Source organism: Eptesicus fuscus, chromosome 15 (genome assembly GCF_027574615.1).
Source record: "Eptesicus fuscus isolate TK198812 chromosome 15, DD_ASM_mEF_20220401, whole genome shotgun sequence".
Classification (NCBI taxonomy): Eukaryota; Metazoa; Chordata; class Mammalia; order Chiroptera; family Vespertilionidae; genus Eptesicus; species Eptesicus fuscus.
The window spans coordinates 36,413,844-36,428,501 of NC_072487.1; the positions used below are offsets into that span (position 1 = coordinate 36,413,844).

Sequence of the window (14,658 nt, forward strand, 5' to 3'; positions counted from 1 at the left end):
TAGAAAAAGCATGGGCTTTGGAGTCATGAAAACCTAGGATGTGCCCCAAACTCTGCTAATGGCAGAATTACAATGGAGGCTGAAAAGGGGCAATTGGACCAAGCACTAAATTTAATTACAGACAATATATTAGCAAGTTTAGACAAGGTTAAAGAAAAATTGAATACCCCAAGTTGATAATAAGAGCTCATTCTTGTGAAAGGTGATGAAAGGTGTTTCTCTAGTATCACAGACCACTGCTAGTTTCAAAAGGAGAGCCTCCTCTGCGATAGAGAATTCTCCCGCCATCTGGGGAGGTTCCTCTTTAGAATCTGGTTGCTCTGCATCACTACATGAAGTCTAGAGTTCCATCCTTTTAAGGCACCAGAACAATCTGTCCCCAGTACGATCTTGAGCAAAGGTCACTCTAAACTGCCTGTGAGACCTAGATACCATTAGCCTCATCTGGCCTCTTAGACTACTAGGGTTCCAGTCTTCAGCTGCCTCAGAACTCTGGAAAAATTATTCCCACCAGACTTCCTTTACCTATCATCCTTTATCCCTGCAATGCAAGGCCTTCTGGTCAACTATCCTCCCCTATGCCACTGTCCTCAAATGACACTGGGCTTTCTGACCACTGAATTGTCCCATCACTCCTCCCTTTCCTCCCTTGCCCCAGAGCCTTCTGGAACACCCTTGGCACTGAACACAAACTCTGCTGCTGTCTCTTATGTTTATAAGCCCATATTTTCTTGCCTTAAACAAAACCCATTTTGCAGGAAGACACCACCTTCTTGTAACCTTGTCAAATGGAAATTGTACATTCTTAGCAATGTCTGCATTTTCATTGATACTCTTCCTCTTCCAAATCACTGTTTTTCACTCTTGTGCAAAGAGCCCTTTCTTTGAGTTTCAGGTCATCCTGACCAAGTCTTCTTTTTCACACCTCCTGTCATTTTTACAAACACTTCAATATTTGTATTGACAGAGAGAGAAACCAAGATGGCGGCATAGGTAAACACCTAAACTGCTGCCTCGCACAACAATTTCAAAACTACAACTAAAAGACAAAACGGACATCATCCAGAACCACAGGAAGGCTGGCTGAGTGGAAATTCTACAACTAGAAGGAAAGAGAAAAGCACATTGAGACTCAGAGGAGCTGCAGGAGGCAGAGGTACTGAAACGCGCTCGCATGCGCGCGAAGAGGACTGGCAACTGAGTGAGTGGCTGGCTTTCTCAAGCAGGAGGGAGACAAAAGCTCCCAACTGCGCCGAACTCCAGTTCTGGGCGAGACTCTGGGGACCCAGACTCATACGGGGAGAAACTGGACTGTCAGGAAAGAGAAAAGCACACTGAGACTCAGAGGAACTGCGGAAGGCAGAGGTACCGAGGCCCACGTGCTGAGAGGGCGGGCAACTGAGTACGCGGCTGGCTTTCTCAACCGGGAGGGAGACAAAAGCTCCCGAATGCGCTGAACTCCAGTTCAGGGTGAGACTCTGGGGACACAGACTCATTCAGGGAGAAACTGGACTGTCTGGCAGCGGGCAGAACTCAAGGGCGGCTTTCTCTCAGAGGTGCTTACAGCGATTACCACAGGACACTGAGACACAGGGGCCTATTAGGGCAGGGCTGACGGGAAACCAATGCTGTCTGCTCTGCCCTGAGACTCCGCCCCATTCAAGCTGAGCACAGAGGCTTTTGCAAGTCTTGTCTCATAACGGTGTCTCCAGCACAGAAGTTCTCCCAGCGTAGACACAGCTGATCCTCACAGCCAATTGGCCTGGAGGTCAATTCCTCCCAGTGATACCAACAACAATGAAGGCTTAACTACAATAAGGCTGAGCACACAGTCCACAAAGGGGTGCACCAAGAGTGTCCACCTCAGGTAACTGGGGAGGCTGAGCCACTGGGCCCTATAGAACACCTACCACACAAAGCTACTCTACCAACTCAGGGAAGCAGCCAAAATGCGGAGACAAAGAAAGAGATCACAAATGAAAGAAATGGAGGAAAGCAAAAGGCTGGATATAGAGTTCAAAACCACGGTTATAAGGTTTTTCAAGAATTTTCTAGAAAAGGCCGATAAATTTAGCGAGACCCTCGAGGATATGAAAAAGGACCAACTAGAAATTAAGCATACACTGACTGAAATTAAAAATATTATACAGAGATCTAACAGCAGACTAGAGGATCGCAAGAATCAAGTCAAAGATTTGAAATACAAAGAAGCAAAAAACACTCAACCGGAAAAGCAAAAAGAAAAAGAATCCAAAAATATGAAGATAGTGTAAGGAGCCTCTGGGACAACTTCAAGCGTACCAACATCAGAATTATGGGGGTGCGAGAAGAAGAGAGAGAGCAAGATACTGAAAACCTATTTGAAGAAATAATGACAGAAAACTTCCCCCACCTGATGAAAGAAATAGACTTACAAGTCCAGGAAGTGCAGAGAACCCCAAACAAAAGGAATCCAAAGAGGACCACACCAAGACACATCATAATTAAAATGCCACGAGCAAAAGACAAAGAGAGAAGATTAAAAGCAGCAAGAGAAAAACAGTTAGTTACCTACAAGGGAGCACCCATACAACTGTCAGCTGATTTCTCAACAGAAACTATGCAGGCCAGACAGGAGTGGCAAGAAATATTCAAAGTGATGAATAGCAAGAACCTACAACCAAGATTACTCTACCCAGCAAAGCTATCATTCAGAATTGAAGGGCAGATAAAGAGCTTCACAGATAAGAAAAAGCTAAAGGAGTTCATCACCACCAAACCAGTATTATATGAAATGCTGAAAGATATTCTTTAAGAAGAGGAAGAAGAAGAGAAAGGTAAAGATAAAAATTATGAACAACAAATACATATCTATCAACAAGTGAATCTAAAAATCAAGTGAATAAAAAATCTGATGAACAGAATAAACTGGTGAATATAATAGAATCAGGGGCATAGAAAGGGAGTGGACTGACAATTCTGGGGGGGTGGGAAAGGGTGTCGGGAGTGCGGGAAGAGACTGGACAAAAATCATACACCTATGGATGAGGACAGTACGGGGGTGTTAAGGGCATGGGGTGGGGTGGGAACTGGGTGGAGGGGAGCTATGGGGGAAAAAAGAGGAACAATTGTAATAATCTGAACAATAAAGATTTATTAAATTAAAAAATATATTTATTTGACTAACACAGAAGAACCTAGCTTCAAGACACTTCAAGACCTCAATTTCAGCATATTCTAGAATCCATTCTCATAGCCATCTCTAGACATTGTTATTAACTGAATAACAATGATTCTGAATGGCAATTTACCATTCTCTGACCACATCATCTTATCATCATTACTCTTAGGATTTTTAGTTCTCAATTTACTTGGTGCTCAGGCTAGACCTTTGATCACTTTTTTTCCTCCTAGGTACTTACTAACATTATACCTTTATTTTTAATTTTTATTGTTTTTGTTAATCCTCACCCAAGGATATTTTTCCATTTTTAAAAATTTGTTGTTGTTTTTTTTTAGAGAGAGTGGAAGAGAGAGGGAGAGACAGAGAGAGAGAGAGAAACATCGATGTGACACATCAATTGGTTGCCTCCTGCACGACCAGGGCAGGGAATCAAGCCTGCAACCAAGGTATGTGCCCTTGACCAGAATCAAACCTGGGTCCCTTTAGTCTGCAGGCTGACACTCTATCCACTGAGCCAAACTGGTCAGGGCTATACCTTTATTTTATTCTCCTGGCATTTTAGATCTCAAAAGGCATAACTTTAAGAACACTTGCAATCATCTTCACAAAGGCTAGTCCTCTTTCTTTCTGCCATACTGACACTGCAAAGCTTCAATCTTAGATTGATCCAATTATTTGTTTGTCCTGATCTGGACTGCTGAGTCTTGACTGAGAAAATAGAAAACTGAGCTATGCAAATCGGTGGCCCTAAGAAATTCTTTGCTATGTACTGAGTTAGTGACTTCCCTGAACGGTGATTACAAAACATTAGAGTAGTTCCCCTTATCCAAGGTTTCGCTTTGAGGTTTTAGTTACCAGTGGTCAACTGCAGTGCAAAATAATTAAATGAAAAATTCCAGAAGTAAACAATTCATAAGTTTTAAATTGTGTGCTATTCTGAGTAGCATGATAAAATCTCACACCATCCTGCTCCGTCCCACCCAGGATGGGAATTATCCCCTTGTCCAGTGTATCCATGCAGTATACTGCCCTCTCATTAGTCACTTAGTAGCCCTCTCAATTATCACAGTGCTTGTGTTCAAGTAACCCTTACAGCAGCCTAACTTTACTACGTCACAATCCCTACGTAATTCATCTCACTTCATTTCATCATGTAGGCACTGCATCATTTCATATCACAAGAAGGGTGAGTACAGTACAATAAGACATTTTGAGAGAGAGAGAGAGAATGAGAGAGACCATTCACAGAACTTTTATTATAGTACTAGAGGCCTGGTGCATGAAATTTGTGTCCCTCAGCCCAGCCTGCACCCTCTCTAATCTGGGACCCCTCGAGGGATGTCTGACTGCCTGTTTAGGCCCGATCCCACCGGGATCACAATCCAGGACTGCTGGCTCCTACCCGCTCACCTGCCTGCCTGCCTGATAGCCCCTAACTGCTTCTGTCTGCCAGCCTGATTGCCCCCTAACCACTCCCCTGCCAGCCTGATTAACACCTAACTGCTCCCCTGCCAGCCCAATTGCCCCTAACTGCCCTCCCCTGCTGGCCCGGTCATCCCTAACTGCCCTCTCTTGCCAGCCTAGTTGTCCCTAACGGCCCTCCTCTGCCAGCCTGGTACCCCCCAACTGCCCTCCCCTGCAGGCCTGGTCACCCCCAACTGTCCTCCCTTGCAGGCCTGGTCCCTCCCAACTGCCCTCCCCTGCTGGCCTGATCACCCACAATTGCCCTCCTCTGCCAGCCATCTTGTAGTGGCCATCTTGTGTCCACATGGAGGTGGCTATCTTTGACCACATGAGGGTGGCCATCTTGTGTGTTGGAGTGATGGTCAATTTGCATATTACCTCTTTATTATATAGGATATTGTTATAATTGCTCAATTTTATTATAAATACTTGTTATTAATCTCTTACTGTTCCTAATTTATAAATTAAACTTTATCTTAGGTATGTATGTATAGGAAAAAAACATGGTATATATAAGGATTCAGTACTATTTGTGGTTTTAGGCATTCACTGGAGGTCTTGGGAAGTATCCCCCAGGGATAATGAGGAACTACTGTACTCTTCTTCTCAAAGCCCCACTTCACTGATACCCGCCCCCCCCCATACACATACAATACTTCTCTCTCTCTTCCCTAGTAAATGCTTCACCTTGATGCTTATCTACTCTTTAAATCACTGTAATTGGCTTTTTCACTCACCATTGAAAATGATTATTCTCTAGCCAAAATTACCTGTGATACCTTAAAGATCTCATTGAATGGACACTCCTAAACATTCACCCAATTGAACTCTTATCTTGCATTTGATACTACCGATTCCTCCATTCTTAGCATTCCACTCTGGACTTCTCTTTACTCTCTACTTGTCTCTCCTGGCAAGCTTACTCTCTTCCATAGTTTTAACAGATAGTTATGTTCTTGACCTCCAAATCTCTATGTCTAGTCTAGCTCTTTCTACTTAGCTCTAGAGTTTGATATATAAAATAGCCTTCTTCATGGTTTTCTGGGAATTCCCATGGGAATCTCAAACTCAATCCAATCCCAATTGATTAACCCCTTTCCCCCTATCCTTCTTCTTCTCAGGTTCTCCATATTAGAAAATGATATCACCTTTTAGACCAAGCATGTCAAACTCACAGCCCCCGGGCTGCATGTGGCCCACTACGAATATTTTTGCAGTCCAGCCAATATAACGGTATGTAAAAAATGTTTTAATAAAAATTTCGTAACTTAATTTTTAAAATATCCTGTTATACATAATTATTAATAACGAACTACAACATTTGCTAATGACTGATTACTATAATCGTGTTGCATTCATTCCCTTACTCGCCTTACATGCAGATGCACCATTTCTCTCCACTAATACTAGCAGCGAATATTTTAGCAGCTGATTGCCATATCATTAGTCTTGTACTGACTTGTTTGGTGTGCACAATAGAAAATATTTTGCTTTTGGAGAACAAGAAAAATAAGTTTATTTGCATTACACTTATTAATTTGTGCAGTTATTCGGTGTCTGGTAAGTTAATGTTCAAGAAAAAACATTAATTTTTATTAAAATGTTCTATTATTTTATGTTAATGATTACTCATTTATTCCGGCCCTTTGTATTCCGCATGTCTCTATTGAAATAAACCTATGTTTCTATGAAAATTGAAGATTTTGTTTTTTTGTGGCCCACATAAACTTAAACCTTGTTTATTTGGCCCACGTTAGCCTTTGAGTTTGACATGCTGGTTTTAGACTAAGCCAGAAACCTTGGAGTGACCTTTAACTCCTTTATCTTAAATCCTCATCCACTTTCCCCTCTACCTCTGTCTGCACCATCTGACTTCCGTCCAGGTCCTTCTGATTTTACCTTCCTAAAGTCTCTTCTCTGCCACAACTGCTATTGCGTTAGCTAATGTCCTCTCACTTCCCATCTCAACTCCTTTTATGGGCCCTTTACGGTTTTGCTTGATAGCTCTGACTAAAACATATACCAGATCATGGTATTATCCAAGCATGGAGTGTGAGTCCTCCAAGATCTATACTCCTGTCTCCCTCTTCAGACCCATCTGTCCTGCTTCCTGTCTCCTGCCCTTCATCTTACAGTCAGCCATATTAAGTTACTTGCCGTGCCTGCAACTTTCCATGCTCACTCTCAGTGTGCAATGCCGTTCTTCTCCCTCTCACTCCTCTGCTCCTTTCTGCCTAGCAAAGATCTGCTCATATTTCAGGGCTCAGCTCAACCTTCTCATTCTTTGCAAGGTTACATCTATTGGGCTCCTACTCTCACCCCAGAAGAACTGACTATTTTCTTTTTTGGGCTCCATCTCCACGTAATCCTGTCGACATCAGTTTGACTCTCCTGGACTATAAGCTCCTTAAAGACAGTTTATCTGTCAGGAGCATCCCTATACCTCAGTGTCTAGCTCATTAATAGAAAAATATCTAGTGAATGAAGAATGGACCAATTAAAAATGAAGGCCAACCTAGGAGCAAAGGCTAAGTAAATATTAGGATAGTGGAACAAATGCTGATCACATTGCATACTGAATCATCACAAGGGCTCGTCTGCCATAGTGCTGCTGTTTGTAAACCCACTAAGCCTCAACGTGCATTGTAAACAAGTCAGGTAGGTATTCCTGAGAATGTAAGCTGACTTTCAGGGACAGAAGATGGGGGTGGTGGCTCATACTGGCTGGCTTCCTTAGCAATTTGTGAAAACAAAACCCAGCAAAACAATTTCCCCTCTCCCAAAAGTTGGCACTGTCTCAAGTGTTTCTTTTCCAAAATACTTTCTTTGGCCAGGCAACACTCCCCGTGCAATAGCTGTTGGGCATTAGTGTGCTCTGCATCCTTTAGAGGTCAGTCCTGAATACCAAACAGATGCAGAGCCCGAGTCCCCAGAACTGGAGTCTAACAATTGAAATGCATAACAATATCCATCTTCTCTGTTCATGCTGTTCTAAGTTTCACCATAAGCAGGCACATTTTAGAGACTGGCCTTGAGTTATTCTAATTTCCGCACCTGAAGAGAGGAACAAATAATTTGAGGCAGAAAAGTAATGCAGGAAAGGGTTTTAGCTTTCCATGTTCACTCATGCTCTTTGTTTCCTGACAAAAACAGCACTTCAAATCAAGTCAACATCACAGAGACAACAGGAGTACAAAAGAGTGAGGATTTTTTTAATAGAAAATTTTTGTATTAATTAATTAAGTAGAGCAAAACCAAACCAAAACAACAAAAGAACCCCCTCTTATTCCAGATTACCTATTAATTTCAGATGGAAAAGCCCTAGGCAGTAAGAGAAAATAAAATTGACCTATGCATTAAGTAGATTGGCTAGTTAATTTAGGGTGAGTGGAAACAGCTAAATAATATTAAGTTGTCATGGTAGAAAGTAGAGCTTTCGAATTACTACCCAAACTTGTAAAAATACTCGGAGAAGCAGAAAGAAGGACTAAATTTAGAGCCTGATTTAATGCTTTCAAGAGCATGACTCATTTTCCCCCTGTCCTGGTACGGCCTAGGGAATCTGTGTGTACGACAGACAACACAAGGATGCCCTGTAAATAAAGAGTCGTTTCATTCATTCTGAGGTGGGAGGAATGAAATGAAGGTGAACTTCCAGGTACCTCACACACCAAAACAGAACCAGATTTCTCAGCTGGCGAGAGGCCCACTAGCTTTGTCCTTGGCATATTCATGGCCTTGGCATGAATATGCTGGAAATTTGTTTTGCTGCACCTCTTCTCTAAGTGGCTTTTACCCCGGGCTCCAGTGGGATCCTGACCAGCTCTCAGAAGCCATGCAACATGGGTCACCTTAATGAGATGCCCAAAACAATGTCATCATTTGGTAGCGAAGCATTTAGCAACCTGCAGCCTAAGTCACCTCATAGTGGCCTCTAGGTTGGGTCTTAGGGAGTTAGCATTTTATATAACAAACACCTGAGATGATTTTGAGCTATTTGGAAAAAAAAAACAAAAACAAAGTAAAAACAAACAAACCAACAATAGCAAGTTCTATTTCCATCAGTTAGTCAAGATGTTGGTCAAAGTGCCCAGAAAGAGCTGTCCATTCCCCAGTTTCACCATCTGCTGCTTCCAATCATGTATTTGCACTCACTTCTGCTCCCACCAAAGCAAATATTTTAGCTTCTACAAGATTATTGAGATTAAAGCCAGACTATCATATGTGTTAACTCAACCTGGTTTAGAGGTAAAAGCACCTATGTTATTTTGTGAGTTTGCAGTGACTCCATTCTTTATTATTTTTCTTTCAGTCTGTAAATACATTTGGAAAGTAACCTTATAAGTCTTATTCTAGCTTTTTTGGCTTTACTAGATAGTCTCTGGGTTTAGGGCAAACTACAAAAAGGAAATGCACATAGAAAATCTGTTGTTCAGTATCATTGCTCCCAGAAGTGAGGGCATTAAAGCTGTTCTCCCTTCTGAGGGATGGGGGTTAGTAACCCAATCCTAGGGACCCATTATATATCCATATATATTCATCCTAACTGAGAAAGATTGTTTCCCCAAACATGAAATGGGTTCAGCAATTTTGCAGTTAAAAGCAAAAAGTTAGATATAGAGCGCATGCATTACGTTAGAAATGAGTTGCTCTGAGGTGTGTGTGAACGAGCAGCACTTGGAGAGGCCCACACAGGGCACAAGGCAGCATGGAATTGGTAGACCCTGGGCAGGGCTGTGAGTCCAGGTGGATATGAGATCCGATCAGCCTGAACACATGCTTCACAAACCAACCTAGACACGGCACAGAAAAGAGGCAAGACACTACAGGGCAGCATAAATGACGTGTACCTTTCTCAAATAGCTTGGTACTTGGGTCTCCCAGGCAGTTCTGCATGACCAGGTGGGGTAGTCACCCAACCCCCCTTGGGCCCACCCAGTGCCATAGCATGAAAATCAAATAATTTAGAGGACAGGGATATTCAATGACCTTGGCCGAATGTGATGACAGATTTGGTGGACTCTTTCTATACCCATTTGAGAAAGGACAAACACTCTTTAGCACTCTAGATAGAAAACTGGCTGATTTAGCTTAGAACAGTGGCTTAGAACAGTTCCTTCAGAACATCAAGAAGGAAGTGGTTAGGGGAAGCGTGTCATGAAGGTTGCATCCAAGGCTGGGTCGGTTACATATTGGGATTTGGGGTAGAAATTTATCCTCACACACATAGAGCACCACAGATCTAATTAACAATGTGGGAAATCTATTTTCATACTTCACTCACACGAAACACCTCTCTTCTGTAACTGGGGTGGTTTTCAAGTTCTAAACTACAATCAGCCCTTCTTTTAAAATAACAATAATAAATCCTCTTATTCAGCCAGATGGTGGTGTTTGTTGCACTAGGCTGGGTTCATAGTACAACATCAATAAATGGCCACTTGTAGAGGGACAGACAGAATCCCATTCATAAAACACACCTGTACCTCCCTTTTGCTCCCATCCCCAAATGTTACATTGTCAAAATACCCAGGGGACTTAGTCTCATTTTGGGGAACAAAGGAAAATGAGAAAAGGCAAAATAATGTAAGTGGAAAAGCAATTTCTTGGGGGGAAAATAGTACATTTGGTCTCTGAGGAGAATGATCATTGGTGGGCTTTTGAAGTATTGTTTTGCCTCGAGGGACCATTTGAAAGGAAGATTCCAAAAGAGTTTTCTCTGGAAAGCTGTCTTGGTGAAGGCTGCACATTGTCAACCAAAGATATTTCAACTAGGAGACGGAGTCAAAATTCTTCCTCAGTGAGTTAGCTGAGTCTTATGAAATGAGTATTTGTTCCAATTAGCCTTCTTGCCTCAGAAAACTCATTCTGCGAAGGGAATGAGTATTCGTTCAAAAAGGGTATTCGTTCAAAATACCCTGGGAAAGGGTATTCGTTCAAAATCCACCCAAGAGGGAAAATGACGTAGAGGTATGTTCTGTCTCCTGTGGACACATGCTCTTCCCGGGCCTGCAGGATTCACACTCTTTAGTGCTTTGTCCTTAATTTCCTGGTCTCAGTCCTACCTGGGACTGGCGGGGGTGGAAGAGGGATGCTGACTAGAGTCTGCTCTTGCTCTTAATAAGCTCTACTACCTGGTTATGTAACCCTAATCCACGTCCACAGTACAGGGCTCAGATGCTGGCCTGTCAGCAAAAAATGACTGAAAATTTGTTAATTCAACAATGTTGGAGGGATGTTATTTCTAGAGCTGAAGTCCTCAGGGAAAATAAGAAATAGTTGCTCCTGGGATTCAACTCCTTCAGAGTGAAAGATTTTTCTTTCCTGATGCTTTCCTCTCAAACAACTTCCCAATGCCTGGTGTGCCCTGACATTTGGTCCAAATAAAATTCTGGAACAGACTCCTAGGATACAACTACACACTCTATACAAGAAGAGTGTTTATTATTGAGAATCAGCATCTATTAGGGCTTGAAACATCAGGGGCCTGGCTGCTGCTGCTGCTCGCTCCCCACACTAAATCACTTCATGATATAGATACTGTTTTATGTTTAGCCTTTAGAGCAAGCAACTCAGTTTACAACCTAAGGCATTTTCCATACTTCCAGGCAATGAATACTAGCTTCTGTTGAGTCTCAAAAGTACATAATTTAAGACAGTGGGGAAAGGAGCTGGAGAATAGTTTCCAGTGCAAGGAAAACACCATGCAGATGTTGGCCCTCGCTCTTGAATTCTGATGGTGAAATTGAGAATTGTTTATTTGTTCTTAAGTCAAACCCAAGGAATTTATTTTTTACAGGCTGGGGTAGGGGTGGGGAGTAGTGATGTAATATATTACTAATACTGAAATAGTCAACACATGGCCCTAGGATTTTAAATTCCCAAAGAATTTCAATCTTGTTAAATGGTTTACTTCTTGATCAAATTTGGCATACCAGATGTTGATTCGTGTCACAGAAAGGACATACCTGAAGAAACACCCGAGGATTACTTTGCTAAAATTGTATATTCACCTTCTGTAATTGTTTTTATTTTTCCTCCAAGATAACAAGCTAGGAATTGGTCCTCTATCTTGAGCCATTTATTGAGAACAAACAAATGAACTTGGAAAAGACATGACCCGATTGAAGTTAAATACCTGACTTTGGTGTATGAGAATCATAAACTTGCTTACGGTCTATCTGGTCCGCAAACACTTCCCCATAAATCATCCAATAGGGCATGTAGAAGATGTTCTTGGCCAACTTCCATGATGGCTCCTCATTGGGAAAGAGAATGGCTTGCCTGGCAACCCCAAAACTCATCAGCACCACCAGCATAATGATGACAAAGTACATCATGTCTATCATCTGGAAGGGTGGGGAAGCAGAGGGAGAAACAAAAGAAAACTCATATGATTGAGTGTTCCAATGACACTGACCTTGATGGGAACCTTTGAAGGAGGTTCACTTTCAATAATGCTGATAAGGGATGTTTAGATAGGGAGCTGTGCCCAGATAAAAGGACACTGGTTTATTGAAACCAATGTCCATGGAATGTTATAAATAACTCAAAAAATCATTAAAAACAAACAAATCCTCAAATATATGCCCAATGGAACCCCTTCATTTTCCATTGTTGTCTGTGGGACCTAGTCAAAACCAGATGTAGGAGTCAAGTAACATAGAAGCTATGTTATCTATATGAATTTAGTACTAACTTTTTCTCTGCTCTCATGGGAGGCAAATCTCCTTGGTTTCTTCCTTATTAGCAAAATTGGAATTGGGATAGTTGAACTATTTGAAGAATTATTGCAATGTTGTAAATTCTCTAAGTTCTGAAAAGCTAAGGAAGAGGTGAAAGCTCATGAAAATAATCATTTTTAAACAAAGTTAGGCCAACAGATATCCATCATATTCCATCTTCTCCTTGTGGCCCCACCTCACTGCGTGGTATTCTACCATAAACCTGTCTTACAGAGAACCACTCCTCCTGTACTTCTGCTGCAGCATATGCTATCAGTTAGGAAGAGTGTTTTTATAGGCATTAGAATCAGGTAGCCCATTCCTGTGCCTGCTGTTGAAAGGTTGGATTTTCATCTTGACATGTTTATAAAATTCTCTTTTGACTGCATTCAAGTACAATGTTATCGCTTGTTTCTCTTTCCTTTTTTGTTTGTTTTCATGACACATGCAATTTGGGATCTGTTTCTTATATGCCAAGTTACTTTCCTATTATCACCAAAAATAGATGAGAATGTAATAACTATTATTTTACCTGGTCAGAACCCACTGCCTTCTTCTCTTAGAAACAGTTCCCACCCATTTTGGCCAGGCTGGGTTAAACAGGGGACCACACCCTCTGGCAACAGCAGTCATAGGAGGGAGGCATGTGACACAAGAATCCAACCAGAACCCTTTCTTTGGATATTTTTCAGCTGAAGCTGGGAAAGAGGTACTGCCTTTATCTCTCTGTAATGATGTTAATCCAGAGTGTCTGAGGCTAAGTGCCCCACTACTGATCAAAGTGAATGAAGCAGATATTTGAGAGAGAGAGAGAGAGAGAGAGAGAGAGAGAGAGAGAGAGAGAGAATGTCCTACCAGTGGTTGAGAGCTTGATTGCAGTAGCCCTTAAGGCCAGTTCCATCACATCATGCCAGGCTATAAATCTATCTATCTCTCCTGGACGTAAGCCAGTTGGAGATAAATTTCTATCCTTGCATCAAACCTAATACGAAAGACTATCTTTTCTTGGATATCAAACTTCCTCAAAGGATGCCCACCTACGAAGATAACTGATGATAATCTTATTAAGGATAATAAAGGCTTTAAACTAGTTTTAAAATTTTATTTTAAGAAGTGCATTCTATGGTGCCTGTTATTGGAATTACAACATTACAGCCTTCCTGTTTGCATTAGGACACTGGGGGCTCAATATATTTTATGTCCATTTATCAACTTTTAAGGCAACTTCAAAATCCACCTCTCAAGTATTATGTGACTTTGAAACTAAATAAGAGTCTCCCAAAAGGTGACATTAATTCTTATTTGTTCACTGTCCTTAAAATATATATGCTAGTCAATTAGTTATTCTTTTCACAACTTAGAGGCCTCAGAACTCTCTTAAAATGAGCAAGCCAGCTGTGTTAAAACCATTTTATAGGAAACAAGGGTCTGCTTCTCATCTTTGCTCTTTTTTATTTTGTAAAATTCTCTCATTATTTATTTACAAGAAGTTCTACCAATGAAGACACACTAATGGGTTTTTCATGTTATATTTATTTAGATTGACTAAGAGGGGTGGGAAGAGGAAGGTGTGTACTCATGAGATTTAGGAGCTAGTCTGATCCAAGAAAACTCAGTCAGTAAATATAGCAACTGTTCTAACTTCTCAGGACTGTTTTCATTCAGATTGATTGTGATATTTAACCAAAGGATCAAAACAATCAGAGAGCAGAGACATTCTTCCCAAACACTCAATTTCATATATTTCAAAGAAGTCTTAGCTTCCATTCAAATACCAACATCTGATAGAGTGGAGTGCAGAAATAGAACATTATGGGTGAGAACTGGAGATAGTTACTTATGTTTTAAAGCTAATTTGTCTAGTTGGTTCAGTGTTAAGAGACCTAATTCTTATAAATATTCTTTGATTGTGTTTTATAGAGAAGAGTATATACTCTAGTGGCTGAGCATGGGTTCTCAGGTGTCAGACTACCTGAGTTTTTTTCATCTTGGCTTTACTAGTAAAAACAGCGAGGTGGTCTTACTTAATCCTGTGGGTTTTTTTTTTTTCATTTTCAAGATGGTGATAATAATAACAACAATGATAATGCATATTGTTTTTGTAAGGATTACATGAGATAATATGTGAAATGCTTCATGTGGGTAGTTTTCATAAATGTTAATGTATTATTATTATTAGAATTGGAAGAAGGCCAGTCTGTGGAGTCAGATAGACAAGAATTGGAATCCTGCTTTTGTCCCTTGCCCAATTTCAATTTATTTCACTATTTAATGAAGATACTAAAACCTATTTCATGGTGATGAAAT

The 14,658-nt window shown here is 41.1% G+C and overlaps 1 protein-coding gene across 4 annotated transcripts in view; it reads right to left on the reverse strand.

Annotated features, from left to right (window-relative positions):
- Positions 1-14,658, reverse strand: part of TRPM3 (transient receptor potential cation channel subfamily M member 3) — a 703,802-nt gene that overhangs the window by 45,643 nt on the left and 643,501 nt on the right. For all 4 annotated transcript variants that reach the window (XM_054727188.1, XM_054727187.1, XM_054727186.1 and 1 more), the window contains one exon: positions 11,802-11,976. In XM_054727188.1, the coding sequence (XP_054583163.1) occupies positions 11,802-11,976 (175 nt within the window). The remainder of the gene's footprint in view (positions 1-11,801; positions 11,977-14,658) is intronic.